The 14605-nt window shown below is 33.6% G+C and overlaps 1 protein-coding gene across 2 annotated transcripts; it reads left to right on the top strand.

Annotated features, from left to right (window-relative positions):
- On the top strand, positions 5299-7325 carry LOC18604053 (transcription factor DICHOTOMA). 2 transcript variants are annotated; one of them, XM_007036363.2, is made up of 3 exons: positions 5299-5432; positions 5654-6886; positions 7036-7325. In XM_007036363.2, exons 2-3 carry the CDS (start codon positions 5807-5809, stop codon positions 7099-7101), a joined length of 1146 nt encoding a protein of 381 aa, XP_007036425.2. In that variant the 5' UTR covers positions 5299-5432; positions 5654-5806; the 3' UTR covers positions 7102-7325. The 2 variants fall into 2 exon arrangements, with proteins under 2 accessions (XP_007036425.2, XP_017972376.1); XM_018116887.1 differs by having other exon boundaries at positions 5305-6886.

Raw genomic sequence — 14605 nt, 5'->3', positions numbered from 1 at the left:
GAATATAGAAGAAAGGTTTGGGTTAATATATTCATATTCCCCATTATAAGCCACTCAATATTATAGATTTCGCACATGCATGTACAATTGATATATAGTTGGGAATATATTGTTAAATGATAAAATAAAAATTTAATTGCAAATTTATTAATGTACATTCATGTAAAGATAATCAAGCTAATTTCAATGGAAGTAAATCAATACTTGAAATTTGGAATTTGTTTTTCTTTTCATAATTATAATTATATATATATAGCATTTTCAGTGTTTCACTTTCCATCAAAATCCCCCAACCGTACGTCCTCCCTTTGAATGTCCTTTTAAGATTTTCTCTGAAAGATACTCTTATTCAGACACCAAATACATAATACGTCATTTAATGCATTTAGCATTATTTGTATTCTCAAAACCAAATAAAAAAAAATTAATTATTTTATATACGGATGATAAAATTTTCATAAATGGATTTATAAAGTTCCCGATAATTCGATAATATTAGCACATGTTAACAAACTCTAATCCACATTTATGTAATTATTATTTAATTTTTATATATAAATACATTTTTTAAAGAAATCAACAAAATAAATTCGTTCCTAAAGTTTTAAAATTTTATCATTAATATGTAAACTTTGCTTTTTTATGAAATTTCTTGTGAAATTTTTACGCACTTTTTTTTTTTTCCATTGGATGGAAATTGGAGATAATTAATTAATAGAATTGGAAACAAATATAAAATTGGGCTCATGATTTCGTAAGAACAGTACCTGGAACTGCAACCCAGAAATCAATAACCTTTCGTACTGAAAATTGTCTGAACCAACAAATCAAAAGTTCCTTTCGGTTTTTGAATTTAAAGAATCTATTGATGGAATCAGGACTTTGGCTTCACATTTTTCAGCATTAAATTGTTCTTATATTAACCTTTCATGATACCATATAGCCGTACCCTTCTGCAACTGCAGCATGGACTTTTATCTATTGGTTGTCCACAAGGGAATACCCCTGGATTGTTAATTTTCCTTTGTTGAGTTTTGTTTTGTTCAAATTAAAATTTAATTATGAAAAATATTTGTTTATCCACAGCAGGGGAATTCAAATTCGTCTCTTTAAACAGATAAATAAAAGTAATTAATTACAACTTAACGCTTGACTGTTAAATATCTCCTATTCTAGTTTAAGAGGAACGAGTCGAGAGATTTTTCATATGTATGAAATCATAAAAGTTTGATTTATGGATAAAATTTTATTTTAATTTACCCGACAACTAAATTTGGCATATAAATAATATTTTCAAATATGCACTGATTTTTTGGGTACAATTTAATTAGTTTTTATTTAAAATTTCACAATTAATTAAGAATCTCACAAATTTCACTTAATGAACTCCACTTAAGTCTTGGATAGAAAGAAAATTACAAGATCAAAAGCCAATGGTCCCCAAAAGAAAACATTTTTAGTCATTTTAATTGCTTTGAAATGCAAATGTCATCCAAAAACTAACATTTAATTTATTAATAAGTGCACGAATCTCTTTATTTAAATAGGTAAGCTCCACTCTATAATCAATTAGTTTTAAATTGAATATTCATAATATTAATAAAATGAATATCCATTTCTTAGCCTCGTCTATGATATAGTCATATCATAGAGTTGGATATAACAATTAATGGTGCCAATTTTAGTACAACATGACATGAGCTAAGAGTTTAAACAAAAGAGCTTAAGTCAGATGTCAAATTAATAAGAAAAATCTAACATATACTAATATATAAAACGACACCCTTTTGTTTATCTTGTCTATGGATCATATTATAAAGTTGGATATGACAATGCCATCAACTTTGGCACAAAGGGAGCTAATTGTATTTAGCTCAAAGAAAACTAACCATCATTAAAGGACAAGCTACATCATGCAGTCGAATATATATCATATTTTTAACACTACCGTCAATTTTGATGAACAACTTTTTTTTTTCATTTACGAATATTATTTTATTTTATTCTATTCTAGAATTTGTCCCGTTAATTTTTACGGTATCTCAACACGACATAAAACAACGTAGGAGAAGACAAGGAAAGGAAATGAAAAATTCCTCTTTCCTTTTGGCAAGACCATAAACGACCAAATGCTTAAAAATTGTGTTATCTATCTCAATTGGCAAAAAAAGAAAACCAATGTCGTTTTGGGGTGTTGCAATAGTTAAAACGACATCTCCATTGGTGCATGTGTGAGAATATTTTGGTAAGAATATCTATCTATCTATCTATCTACATATGATGAGTCCATGGCGGCATTGGCTTTGGACATCGTAGGAAGCATCGAATCATGCGTTGGGCCCTCTTAAAAGAAAATTAGCAGCAACAAAAACAGTTACAATGCCATGAAAACAACTTTATGGGCAATCTAATCAAATTGTGACAGAAAGATGTTATAATGCAGCTGATAAACCTATCTGATTCCTTTTCATTTTAGACAAAGGGAGACATGCACCTTTCTTGATATGGCCCAAGGTGGGCACAATTCACTTGTATCAGAACCACTCCAATAATGGAGATAACATGAAAGATAAAAAGAAAGAGAAAAAGAAACTCAACAGTTAGAATCAAACAGGTTTATATATGTTAGGTCATATTATCCTGTTCGCACAACTTAGGATTTGGCTCTCTTCTATTATTTTTCTGTCCATTACTTGTCGATGTTCGTATATGTAGAACTTAATAACGAATTATAAGATAATTATACGTATATTATAAAGTAATAGACAGAAAGAAGATTACACAGACCTGCATGGACAACCTAGACATAGTATGATATTGTCACAAAAAACATTAAATGGAGTACTATGTTTGTTTTGGTTGGTGTGGTCTCCCCCCTTTGTTTAATTAGATCAAGTTGATGGAAAAAGGGTAGGATGGTTTCTTCTTTTTTCCTCGGTTGGTTGGATGGGGCCGGTGACCTTTCTGGGTGGGGAACCCTAACCCTTTTCCGGTGTGGCTAGCTGACTCTGTAAAGTTATATATCATATGTGATTAGGTCCACAGCATTGCTGTTCCTTCAAACCATGCCCAGTTGGAAATCATAAACAAAGAAGATATTTTTGATGAACACCATAAAGACAAAAAGCGCAGTATATAAACTTTCTTTCCCATCACGGCAACATTGCATCACTAGCATTGCAATGGAAGGAAAAATTCTATTAATTAATGTTATTTTTTTTCCAATAAACTCTATTAATTATAATTTCCAAATAAACTCTATTGATTAATGTTGTTTTTTTTTTTCTAAAACATATATTAAAAAAGCTAATTGTTGCACTGATTTTTTTAGGAGTTGCGTGAGGTTTTTGTTTATGTTTTCGGATATGTTCGGGGTGTTGTGTATGATGTTACTGACTTTGCATTGTGATGTTGAATTTGTAGTGGTGAGCATATCTAATTTAGGTATTGGGATTAATTTCGATGTTTTAACCCTAGTACCAATCTTGGTAAAAATTTTCATGGCTTAGCAATAAAAAAACACATAAATAGAAGAAGTTGAAGGGAAGAATACATTAAAGGTCTTAATTCATTATCCTTTGCATAAGTTTGAAAAGGGCATTGTTTGATAATGAAAAGTTACCCTGTTCAGTTAGTGTGAACAAGTTATAGTCCTACAAGTTACCTAAATGTTTGGTCTGATATGGAAAATGGTTCATCCCCTAAAGGGAAGACTCAAATTCAGATGAACCTAGGGGGGGGAAGCCAAAGGCAAAGTCAAAATAGATCACATTAAAAAGAACAATCATAAATAAACCAAAATGGAGGGGGATTTTGTGGTATAAAATTCAACCAGAAATAACAACGTACAATACGCAAAGGAAGAAGGACTCAAAAAAGGAAATGAAAGTACTTAAAACTAACCACGACTTTTAGGGTTTTATGCTCTCATTATCATCCACTTCCCAAATGGTGCATCGATCTCATACATCAATCTTTCTTTCTTTCTTTTTATTTTTTTTTTATAAAGTTTTTCTTCATAGTTATCGCATCTTTGAAAGCAACCTAAGAACAGCCAAGTTCATCTCTCTCCCATATCATGTGGTCCTCCTAATCCTGCCAGCCTAAGTCAGTCAGCTAGAGAAAGAAAGAGAAACAAAGGAGAGAGTAAGGAAAGCAAGAAAGAAGGAGAGAGAAAGAGGGAAAGAGGGAGTACCAACGTGTTTATCTAAGTGGAAACAACGGCAGGCATAAATGGAAAGAAAAAAACTTGTGTCAAAGGGTGTGTGCCAAAAAATAGAGGTAAGCAGCTGAGCAGAGAGAGAGAGAAAGAGACGGGAAGGGGGGCTTCAACTTTCAATATCAACAAACAACAGTAGTGGACAGGACTATTAATAATCCAAAGGAAGAGACAGATTTTGTAGTTATGGCATTTTCTCATTGGCTAGGGTTTTTCCGGAGGGGGGGCGGGGGTGAGGGTACTCTTGTAGGCTGCAATGATAGTACAAAGCACAAGCAACTCTTTCTTGACTTAATGCATGTCCTTCCTTAATTTGAGTGAGAAAGAGAGTGGAAGAGACCCTTTTTTTTATTATATATATGACATTTCAAAGAAAAGCTAAACAGATAAGCACGCATGGGAGAGGGAGACCAACAACATTCTCGCCTAGACTTGATGGACTTGAGAGAAAGATAGAGAGAGAGAGAGAGTGAGATGGGGTCTTTCTCTTTTTGGGGAAAGCGACCCAGCTATGCTAGAGATGCCCAGTCAAAGGAGCATTGCCTTTCATGGCAGGCCTCGCAGTTTTTTGCCCATTTGGAGTGAAAAATAATTGTCCTGGGTTATACCAATAGAGCCACGTGTTTCATGTACATGTGTGTATATATATATATATATGTATTGTTTTTTATTTTCCTTAGTGTTACCGATCAAAGAACCGATCCTTAACAAAATTACAACTTCACACTATGTGAAGAAATTATTGATTAATGGAGAGAGTGCATGCAAATGCAAGTTCTAGGTTGATTCGAGAAGAGTAAAAAACAGAAAAGAAAAACCTAAAAAGTTGAAGATAAAATGAGTTCTCTGTCAATCTCCCACCTGCTACCACGTGAAGTGGCACAATACTAAGTGTTTCCTATCCACTCAATTCCCACGATATCGCTGCCCTTGGACTCTTTCTTTCATTTTCATGGGTCCAATAGCACTCCATCTATAAGAAATAATAATAATAACAATAATAATAATAAAAAGATGGAAAAAAAGATTAAGAAAAAGATGGCTCTTTTGTCTCCAATAAATTCCACCTCTTTGGGTTCTTTAGCTCCACACAATTTTTATTCAATTCCCTCTCTTTCTCTCTTCATACAAAGACAGTCACAACCCTTATAGACATAGAGTACATCAGCTCCTCTGCTGTCTTTCTCATGCTGTAGTCCTTTGCTTGACAGGGGTAAATAGACAAATTATCTCTCTCTCTCTCTCCCTCTCCCCTTTTCTAAGACAGAGTAAAAGATAGATACATGATGATGAACAGCTAAATTTGCTGCCTTTCCAAATGCTAGTTGGCTAGCTCTGGCTTCTGAGGGGGTGGAAAAAGAAGAAAAAAGAAAGAGAAAAAACACACATGGGGTGTTTTAATTTCTCACTAACACTGATTTTGTGCTTGCACAGGTGAAACTGATGCTGAGAAACATGGAAGTGGTGAAGCTGTTTTCAAAGGATACACCTTAGAGATAAATGGTGCATGTGTCATTCTCAAGTTCTTAGACCCACCATCAAGCTCTTGAGGCTAGGGTTGTCCGGTGCAATTTACTAAGCTCTAAGATGTTTCCTTCCAACATCAATCGCTACAATGACCCAATCGCTTATATCGACCATTCAATTCTCCACAGACATTTTCCCAATGACATTATTTCATTCTCCAAACCGGAAGACCTCCCTCTTTCCTTATTTCATTTCCCCTCTCCCTGTTATAATCACTGTGAGTTAGAACTAGAAGAAGACTATGATGTTTTCCTCCCGCAACACCATGATCTGTTACTTCACCAGCAAACCTTGACGACTGATAATTCAGTTTCGGATACAATCATCATCATGCCGGATCATTCCAGCAAGAACGAGGGGTCAACGATAAACTGCACCAGAAAGAGCCATAATGCCACCGATCAGCAGATGGAGAAAAAAAGAAGTTCCAAGAGAGATCGGCACAGCAAGATTAATACGGCTAAGGGACCGAGGGATCGGAGAATGAGACTGTCTCTTGAAGTTGCTCGAGAGTTTTTTGGTCTGCAAGACATGCTAGGCTATGATAAAGCTAGTAGAACTGTCGAGTGGTTACTCATACAGTCAAGGTCAGAAATCAAGAAACTAGCCAGAAGCAAGCTTTCCCAGATGAATAACAGCTGCAGCGTTGCAGCTGCAAAGAGTCCCTCTTCAACTTCTGAGGGTGAGGTCGTGTCTGGAATTGATAAGGCAGCTGTCGAAGGCAGCATCTCTAAGGGGAAACCTTCAACGAAAGAGAAAAAGGTTAGACAGCCACGTAAAATCACTTTCCGCCCTCTTGCAAGGGATTTAAGGGAAAAGGCCAGGGCAAGGGCGAAGGCTAGAACAAAAGAAAAGACCATGCGGGCTCAAAGGTTCGATGAATCAAAGCTATGTGACGACACCCGAAACGATGATCTGAATAAATTCAGTTATTGGAGCTCCGTTGAGACTGGTGAAGAATCTGGTTCTCAACATCACATTAGGAACCCTTCCTTCCAGGCCGCGGTAGCTGAGGTTAAAGAGCTTAGCTCCCGCAACCGTGAACACATAAGGATTCATGGAGACATGGGTGATGAATCCTTAGCAATTATGAATAATTTCACTTTCAATTGTCTACAAAACGCTGGAATTCACCAAGAGGTAAGTTCTATTAGCAAAAGTTTCTTGATTTTTAGCCAAAATGTTGCAATTGATGATACATAAAACACCCACATAACAGCAATATTAAGTCTCCAAGATGAACTACCTGAATCAACTTTCTTGACCAACCCATATTTTTGTTTTTGCAGCATCAGCTCACAAGCTTCCTATCCTTTGGCAAATCATGGGACTGCTACAATAATCAGAGTCTGTAACAACTTGGTTTATCTCTTACTTCTTCAGTTCTTTGATGTGCCATGTGGATAAATATTAGAGGCATGCTATGTTATTGCTTTCTTTCTGTTTGGAATTTTATGTAATATGGACATGTTTTTCTTTTTATTGTTAATCTATTTGGAATTTTCTTATGGACTCTTTTGTCAATGATTGTTGTGTGTAATTATCTTTAGAAAAAATAATGTCATGCTTTCCTTGTTTCTGTTCTAAGCATTTAAATATAGTATCTTGCTTTCATTGTAACCTTAATCAGAACAATAAAGTCAACAGCTTAAAGGGTTAATAACAATTATAAAATTATTTCTTTTGTGGGCTGCTATTCTGCTAATCAGGATCAATTTATTTATCTGCACTATCAGCTTAAAGCCGCCATGCCAATGAAAACAATTGCCTTGAGTTTCTATATCTGGATTCTACTGGACATGTTTTCATGCTGTTTTTTTTCTTTTCAACCAATTTATGTATAAAATTCCTCTCTTAAAACAGTTGTTTACTATATATGTGCCTCATGCTTGTTTTGCTCTCTCTTGTGGGCTGCTGAAGTAAGTTCAATAAGTGCATTCCAACGAAAGAATTCAGCTTAACTTTTAGGAAAATGATTGAATAGACGCATGGATGATCCACTATCCCCTTTCAACTAATGTTTTTCCACTTTCAAGTCATGTTTTCGAAGTCTATGCGTACCTAAGAGGAGATATTTCAACATGTCAATCATCTCATAGTATTGGATACTACTATATACCTTAAAGGTGCACAGCAAAGACATATATATGCAGTAGAAGTTATTGGGATTGTAAGTGAGCATATATAATAGGATAGTATAATAAACATATATTTCTTGTCTTGGAGTGGACATCATGAGTTAAGATGATTGGAGCCGCAACGAGGTTGTGCACGGTTTGGGGCTTTAGTTTGCTGATGAGTCGTTTAAAGGGGCGTTTTGTTATGAAGTTGCAGAGGGATACTTCTTTTTTGTGTAACTTAGTCTTTATCCCTTTGTTGAGTGTACTGTACATTTCTTCTATTAATGTTATTGTTGCCTTTCAAAAAAAAAAAAAAAAAAAAATTAAGTGGAGCCATTCAATATGGTCATAAAATTAAGCACAACATTTGCACATCAAATATGCTATGAAATAATAGAAACTGAACTGCTTTTGGAGAGTTCATCATTTAGAGTTTGAACTTCAGTGGACAATTTCTTTTTTCTGCAGTATCATTTGGATTCTACTAGCGTTAACCCTTCTAAGTTTCTTTACATATATATTACTAGGTGAACTTCCCTAGCTAGCAGTTGTAGGTAAGGTTCTTTGCAGAAACATTCAAGCATACTAAACTTTCTGAATTCCTTGCATCTAGTTCTCAAAGAGCATGCAAGACAAGCACTTTAAGTTGCATATATGTAGCATGTAAGTTCATATTTTCTTTGGAAAAGAAAAGATCAGCATTTACCTGTTTTGTGTAAAAGCCTCTAAGCATGGTTAATTGCTGCATCAGCTACCTCCTCGTATTCATAAATGCTGGCAAAATACCTGCTATGAGGATATCAATCATACTATATATGCAATGCATCCAGGTTTCTAAGTGAATAATGCAAAATATAATCAGCTAATGAAGCATTCCTTAATCAATATGCTGTTCAGTTTAGAAGATTGTATGTATCAGGTCTTTTAAACTGCATATTCACATTGGAAAATGTTATATCTAACCTGCAGTCTCCATAAATTGTAATATTAATATAAAATTAATTAAAACTCTTGAAAGAATTAATATATTTGACACCAACAGTCTTAACCAGCTTATGAGTTTAATATAGGTAACAGTTATATAGATATTAGGTAGCTAGAGACATCTCCTTCATTTCTGTTAATTACTCTTACGGCTTATGGCAAATCTGGCAGTTTAATTAATTAGCTACATCTTTATAGCAACATAGGTTAGAGTATTTCATTGAATCCTCTTTTTTTCCACCAGACGGCAAATCTGAAGTTTTCAGATAGGGATGCCATGTATTGAATCTAAATAGTGAAAGTTTAACTTACTGCTTGTAGCTAGAAGAAATTTGTCTCTGTCATAGCAAAGCCAAAACACAGATTGATCTGCCAGTGCCTCAATTTCTGGATTAATACATCAAAAGAATGCATTATGGAGAGCTATTCTAACATTCTTTGAGGAATATGACATCATATAAAGGCAAAACATTTGTAGGTCTCTACAGGTTATTTAGACTTTCTATTAATGTGATGAACCTAGAAACATATACTGAGGAATTGATCATTTTGAAGGCTATATAAACTTAATTTTATGATTTTATATTGTTTATAGTTTAAGTAAAAGTTAAAGGGGATGATCAGAAAATTGACTGAAGAAAAGAGAGTAGAAGACTTTCCAACATTATGAGAAAAACAACATTAAGCATTTCAAGGCTTAAATTTTATGGTTTTCTGTACTTTTCCCGTCTATATATACATATAAATTTCATCAAAAATGTCACAACAAATGCTGAAGAGAATGCATCCAAAGTTCTGAAGTTCTTTGGTTAAATAACTAAAGCTATCACTTAACAATTTTATGAGAAATTGTATCGCGTGAAAACTCTCTTTGTACTACATTCTAATATTTATCTCTAAAGGGGTTGACACTCGTCCATGTAACAAAGACGAACAGCAGCTTAATCTTTCATAAAATTCTTTGTTTTTCAAAAAAAAAAAAAAAATTCTACGCATCAGAAAAGCTTAATGTATAATTCCCAAAATAATTGCTAAACACAATCTTCTTCCATCCTTAGAAATCTATTAAAAAAGAAGAAAGTTGAAGAAAAGCATGATTGGCCTTATTTCTTTCATGCACTCAACCAGGAAGATTGTTCCACTCATTTAAAAGAGAAGGATGAAGGTGAAGAAAGGTAATCTTCCTGCTCAATAATTATATCAACTACATATAGGCATGCATCATATGGTATATTACAAAAATTCAATTAAATGTTATAAAAATTTCAATTAATTGTTCTACCTTCTCATATAAGCTCAATGTTTAATATTTCCGATTAATTAATGTATTTATATATTTCAACATATTTTTGAAAAGTTAATGAAGCTGACCTCTGATAGAGTATATATGTAAGATTCAGGTCATCCAGTCATGATGACAAACAAAAATCAAGCACAAGTTGAGCCCACCATCTTGTGCAATGTACCATGGAAAAATATTAAAGGAAATTAAAAAAAAAAAAGAAACCCCTTCGAATAGTTGGACTTGTGGCTTCCATGTCTAATGGAATTAGCTTTTCAAGGAAAAACAAATGTCTAATGGAATCAGATGAACAAGACCTGACTCTCTGGCTTAGGGATCATAGCTTTTTGGGTCCTTTTCTTCTTTTGTTCCAAGACATGGGGTCATTTTTTCAGTGTAACCCTGCCTAAATATCCTTTATAAATTTGAACTGCAGCAACTGTACTTTGGGGTCATAAATCCCACCAAGGCAGTATGATAAAAGTTGTATCCAGCAAAACAAGATATATTCCACTATGATTTTGCCATTCTTGCACTAAATCAATATCTCTGTTGAATTAATTTCTATGTTGCATCACCCTACCAAAAATTGTGTGTAACTCTATAGGAGAACATGATTTACATTTAGAACTTGAATTTTCAAGTTACAGAGATATTAAAAAAATGGGTTACGGTCAAAAAGAAAGAAAAAGACTATCTCCTTTCTGTTACCCAAACCTGTTTGAAAGAAGGGACACAAAGAAATCTATAAATTAAAGCTTAATTTATGAATTAAGGATATTAAGGTAATTAACTAGAAGACATAATCAGGAGAAACTCACCATTGATGCTACACAAAAAAGTTTCCTTTTCAATGGGTGGTAGGCCCAGGGACGAACTCAAGAATTTTTCTGAGTGATGCCATAATTAAATTTATTTTGACTTGAAGTCTTTGACTCTACTTTCTACAAAATTACAAAAAAAAATTAATAGATTCATTAGCATCATTAATTACATAAAACTCTAACATAAGCAGTATAATTAGTAAAGATTTTTGACACTTTAGTGGTGTCATCTGACACTACTTCACTTTATGTTGATCTACCTTTGGGTAGGCTTCCAGAGGAAGCAAAGTAAAATATGTGGAAGATAAAAGGAACCTGCAAACAAAAGAATTTTTATATTAATGCTGATTTGTTTGTGTTTGTCTAATTGTTTAAAGAATGTGATTTGATATGTAAAGGAGGGAGAGAAAAATAAGAACAAAAAAAAAAAGAAGAAAGATATAAAGAAGGAAAAGAAACCAATCTTCCATGAATGAAAAGACATCATACTCAACCTTACTTTTCTCTTAGTCATATTTTATAAGAGTTGTGATATTACATTAATTCATGTGCATGTCTTTCCTGGAAAAGAGAAAAGGGGGGTAGGGGGGACAAACTGGGTTTTATTTGTAAGTGCAGTTGCACATGCATTGGGTATTTTACGTTGGAACAAAAATCCCATGAATTTGCTTTGATTGACCCATCCTTTGTCAATTACAAAATAAGAAGAGAGAGCATTAAAAGGAATGAACTCAAATTACAAGCATAAAGCTTATTTCATCAAGGATGGAAAACAGAAGGATCAGAAAAAATAAATCAGCTTATTTCATTAATGTCAGGTTGTTTGTTGAGTTTGCAACTATAATGCCGTAATCTTGCAGCAGGTTAACACGATAGCAGACTTGAATCGACATCGATCGTTTTTTCCTTCAATATTATATATAAAATTTACTTTTTAAATAAAATAAAATGAACCGAGATTATAATATAATAGAGCTCATCTCTCGGTGTGACATAGGCAAAGTTATAGACAAGCTAAATACAAAATATGTAATAAAAAAAATAAGGCTTTCAGTAATTGTTTCGACTATTCAGAAAGATATATATATATATATATATATATATATATATATATATATATATATATATGTATATGCATAAATACCATGTAAAGATCTAGTAGCTAGCTATCCAACCCCTCATTCAAACATCTAACCAACAGAGAACCCGGCCTTAGCTTGAACTAAGCAGAGTATGTGATCCATGTTATAGCCAACAAAGGCATTTTTTAACTTTACAAATAGCTAATGGCTCCAAAGACTATGATCAATCTTAGCTTTCTATGACAGGGACAGCAAGAAATTAATTATATGTAATTCAGAAATAAATCAGAATCAGATCTAATTAATGTACATGGAAGGCTTTGTAGTGTCCAATTAAGTGTTTAGAGGTTAAAATATCATAAGCACATTTAACATAAAAAAAAAAAAAACAAGAAAGAGCAAGTCGAACCGATTTTTTTAAATAAGCCCTAATAAAACAAGTTTGGTTTATTATTCTTTGTGTTTGAATTATCAATAATTTGTGTTACCATCAACCTCTTACTACATGATGCTCGAATTCCTTCTCTGTCTCTTCAGATTTCCCCTAATATATAAAGAAAAAAAAAATTCTTTGTACTCTTATTATTATAAATAGTTAATTACGTTAAATCACAAAAAAAGAAAAAATGGTTTGATTTTTCTTATAAAAGAAAAATGTGGCCCAAAGTCTTTAAAAGGTTGTGAATTGATGGCAGAAGCTCGAGTTGGAATAATATTATTACAGAAGCATTTCCAAAATTGACTTTTGGGTTTGTACTAGCCCTTTTCATAATTCATTCTGTAACAACAAATGTACTTTGCATCTCTTTATTAAATTAAATTAAATTTTACTGTTTAAAAATTTAAAGAAAAATGCAAAGCAACAACGCCATGATTCTAGTGCATAGCCTATTGACTTCCACTACAAGAGAATTGTATATTTTTTTTACTTAATTATTCATGTTCGATGAAAGTACTTTCTACTTTTTTATCATCAATCTTTTTTATTTTTGCGGAAGTAGGTAGGTGTAGACGCTATATCTAGAACGAAAATGCATGATCCGAGCATTTTAGACATGACATTACAATTAAAAATAAGATGCCGTGTTCAATCAATCACATAAAATGAGACATTACAGTTGTCAGGCGAAAACAAAAAAAGTTATAAAGCAAAAGCAATCAAAATGCTCAATAATTTAAAATTTGACGATACCGATCTATCCTGAAACTTTCTTATGAAATTATTGATTGAAGTGATCTTTTAATATCATTGGATTTATCATCCATACAATTTAATCAAACTTTTTAGAAAGTCATGGTTGAAAACTTGAAATGCAAGTTTTAGATATGGTTGATGCTTTTGGGTCCCTATAACTGTGACTATAACTTACAAATTACTTTACCGACGTAAGTTACAGAGCTTACCAGTGGGAAATGTAACTCTAATTGGCCATTTGAGATGATTAAACAGCCCAATGGGAGGCAAATTTTTGCCCTGGGGATTCCCTGGAAACACAAAATTAAGCTACCTCATCAAAATTTGTACACGTGAATTCCTAGGAAAGCTGAAACTATGGACTGCATTCATAGCAGCAGGAAGCCTGAAATTATCCAATTTCTATCTTGGTCTCTCAGGTTCTACCATATTCCAGATCTGAATTTGGTTTCCTCTAGTCAGCATTTCAAGTTTGATTGTGATTGATTTGTATTAAGGTTCAGACCTACAAGACAGTGGCTAGAAAGATTCAAAGTGTGTGAAGCCCAAGAATCAAATTGTTCTGCTTAATTTAGCCATGCCCTAGCTAATTGCAGACAACTCCATTCCATTTGCTTCAGACTAGTGTAATATTTTGCTTTTCCTTTGTTCAATGAGCAAATAGAGGAACTGTGCAGGGGTTTTTGATAGGCCTGGATCTACCCCATGTGAAGAAGAGAAAAACAGAAAAAAAGAGTGGAGTTGGGAAGAGTACAAGACTCCAAAAGTTCTTGACTCTGAAGTCTTTCTTTGGTCCTTTTGATTCCATTTTCATCTCATTTAAGCAAAGCCAGTTACAACCCACCCCCCGCCCCTAGAAAAGCTTCTGGACTTGTCCTCCAATGCCTCATTTCCATTTGGACCATTCACATCTCCATCTCTCCCTCTCTCTCTCTACAATGGATCTATTATGCAAATGGAAACAAAATAGGCATGTGGGGATCTAGATACCTACAGATCTGCCACCTAAATTTCCTGGAATATGTCAAAAAAAAAATGTATGAAACTTAAGTTTCCTCAAATGTTGGAGGAGAGAGATTTCAGATATGGCTCACCCCAAGCCAAGAAACCCAGTAACAGAGAGAAGAAGAATCTAGGCCAAGAAAACCCTAAACTGCTATTTCCATAATCTCTAGATTGAAACACAGATCAGCCACCAAGGAGCAGAAAGATATATTTTTAGCAAGCTTCAATGAAAAAAAAGATAACCCTAAGATATGCTATTGTTTTGCCCTTCCTGCTAACGCCTAGGGGCAGAGAACTGATCTTGAAATGCCATTGTTTTTTTTTTTTTAACAAGTTATGCTTTTCCAGTTTTCTGATGCTCATTATG

Source organism: Theobroma cacao, chromosome 3 (genome assembly GCF_000208745.1).
Source record: "Theobroma cacao cultivar B97-61/B2 chromosome 3, Criollo_cocoa_genome_V2, whole genome shotgun sequence".
NCBI lineage: Eukaryota > Viridiplantae > Streptophyta > Magnoliopsida > Malvales > Malvaceae > Theobroma > Theobroma cacao.
This window is presented reverse-complemented; position numbering and strand designations above follow the sequence as displayed.

Excerpts from the sequence above, each read along its gene's own strand:
- LOC18604053 (XM_007036363.2), top strand. The coding sequence starts at position 5,807 with ATGTTTCCTTCCAACATCAATCGCTACAATGACCCAATCGCTTATATC. Across the intron at positions 6,887-7,035 it reads ACGCTGGAATTCACCAAGAG|CATCAGCTCACAAGCTTCCT; the intron begins GTAAGTTCTATT and ends TTGTTTTTGCAG.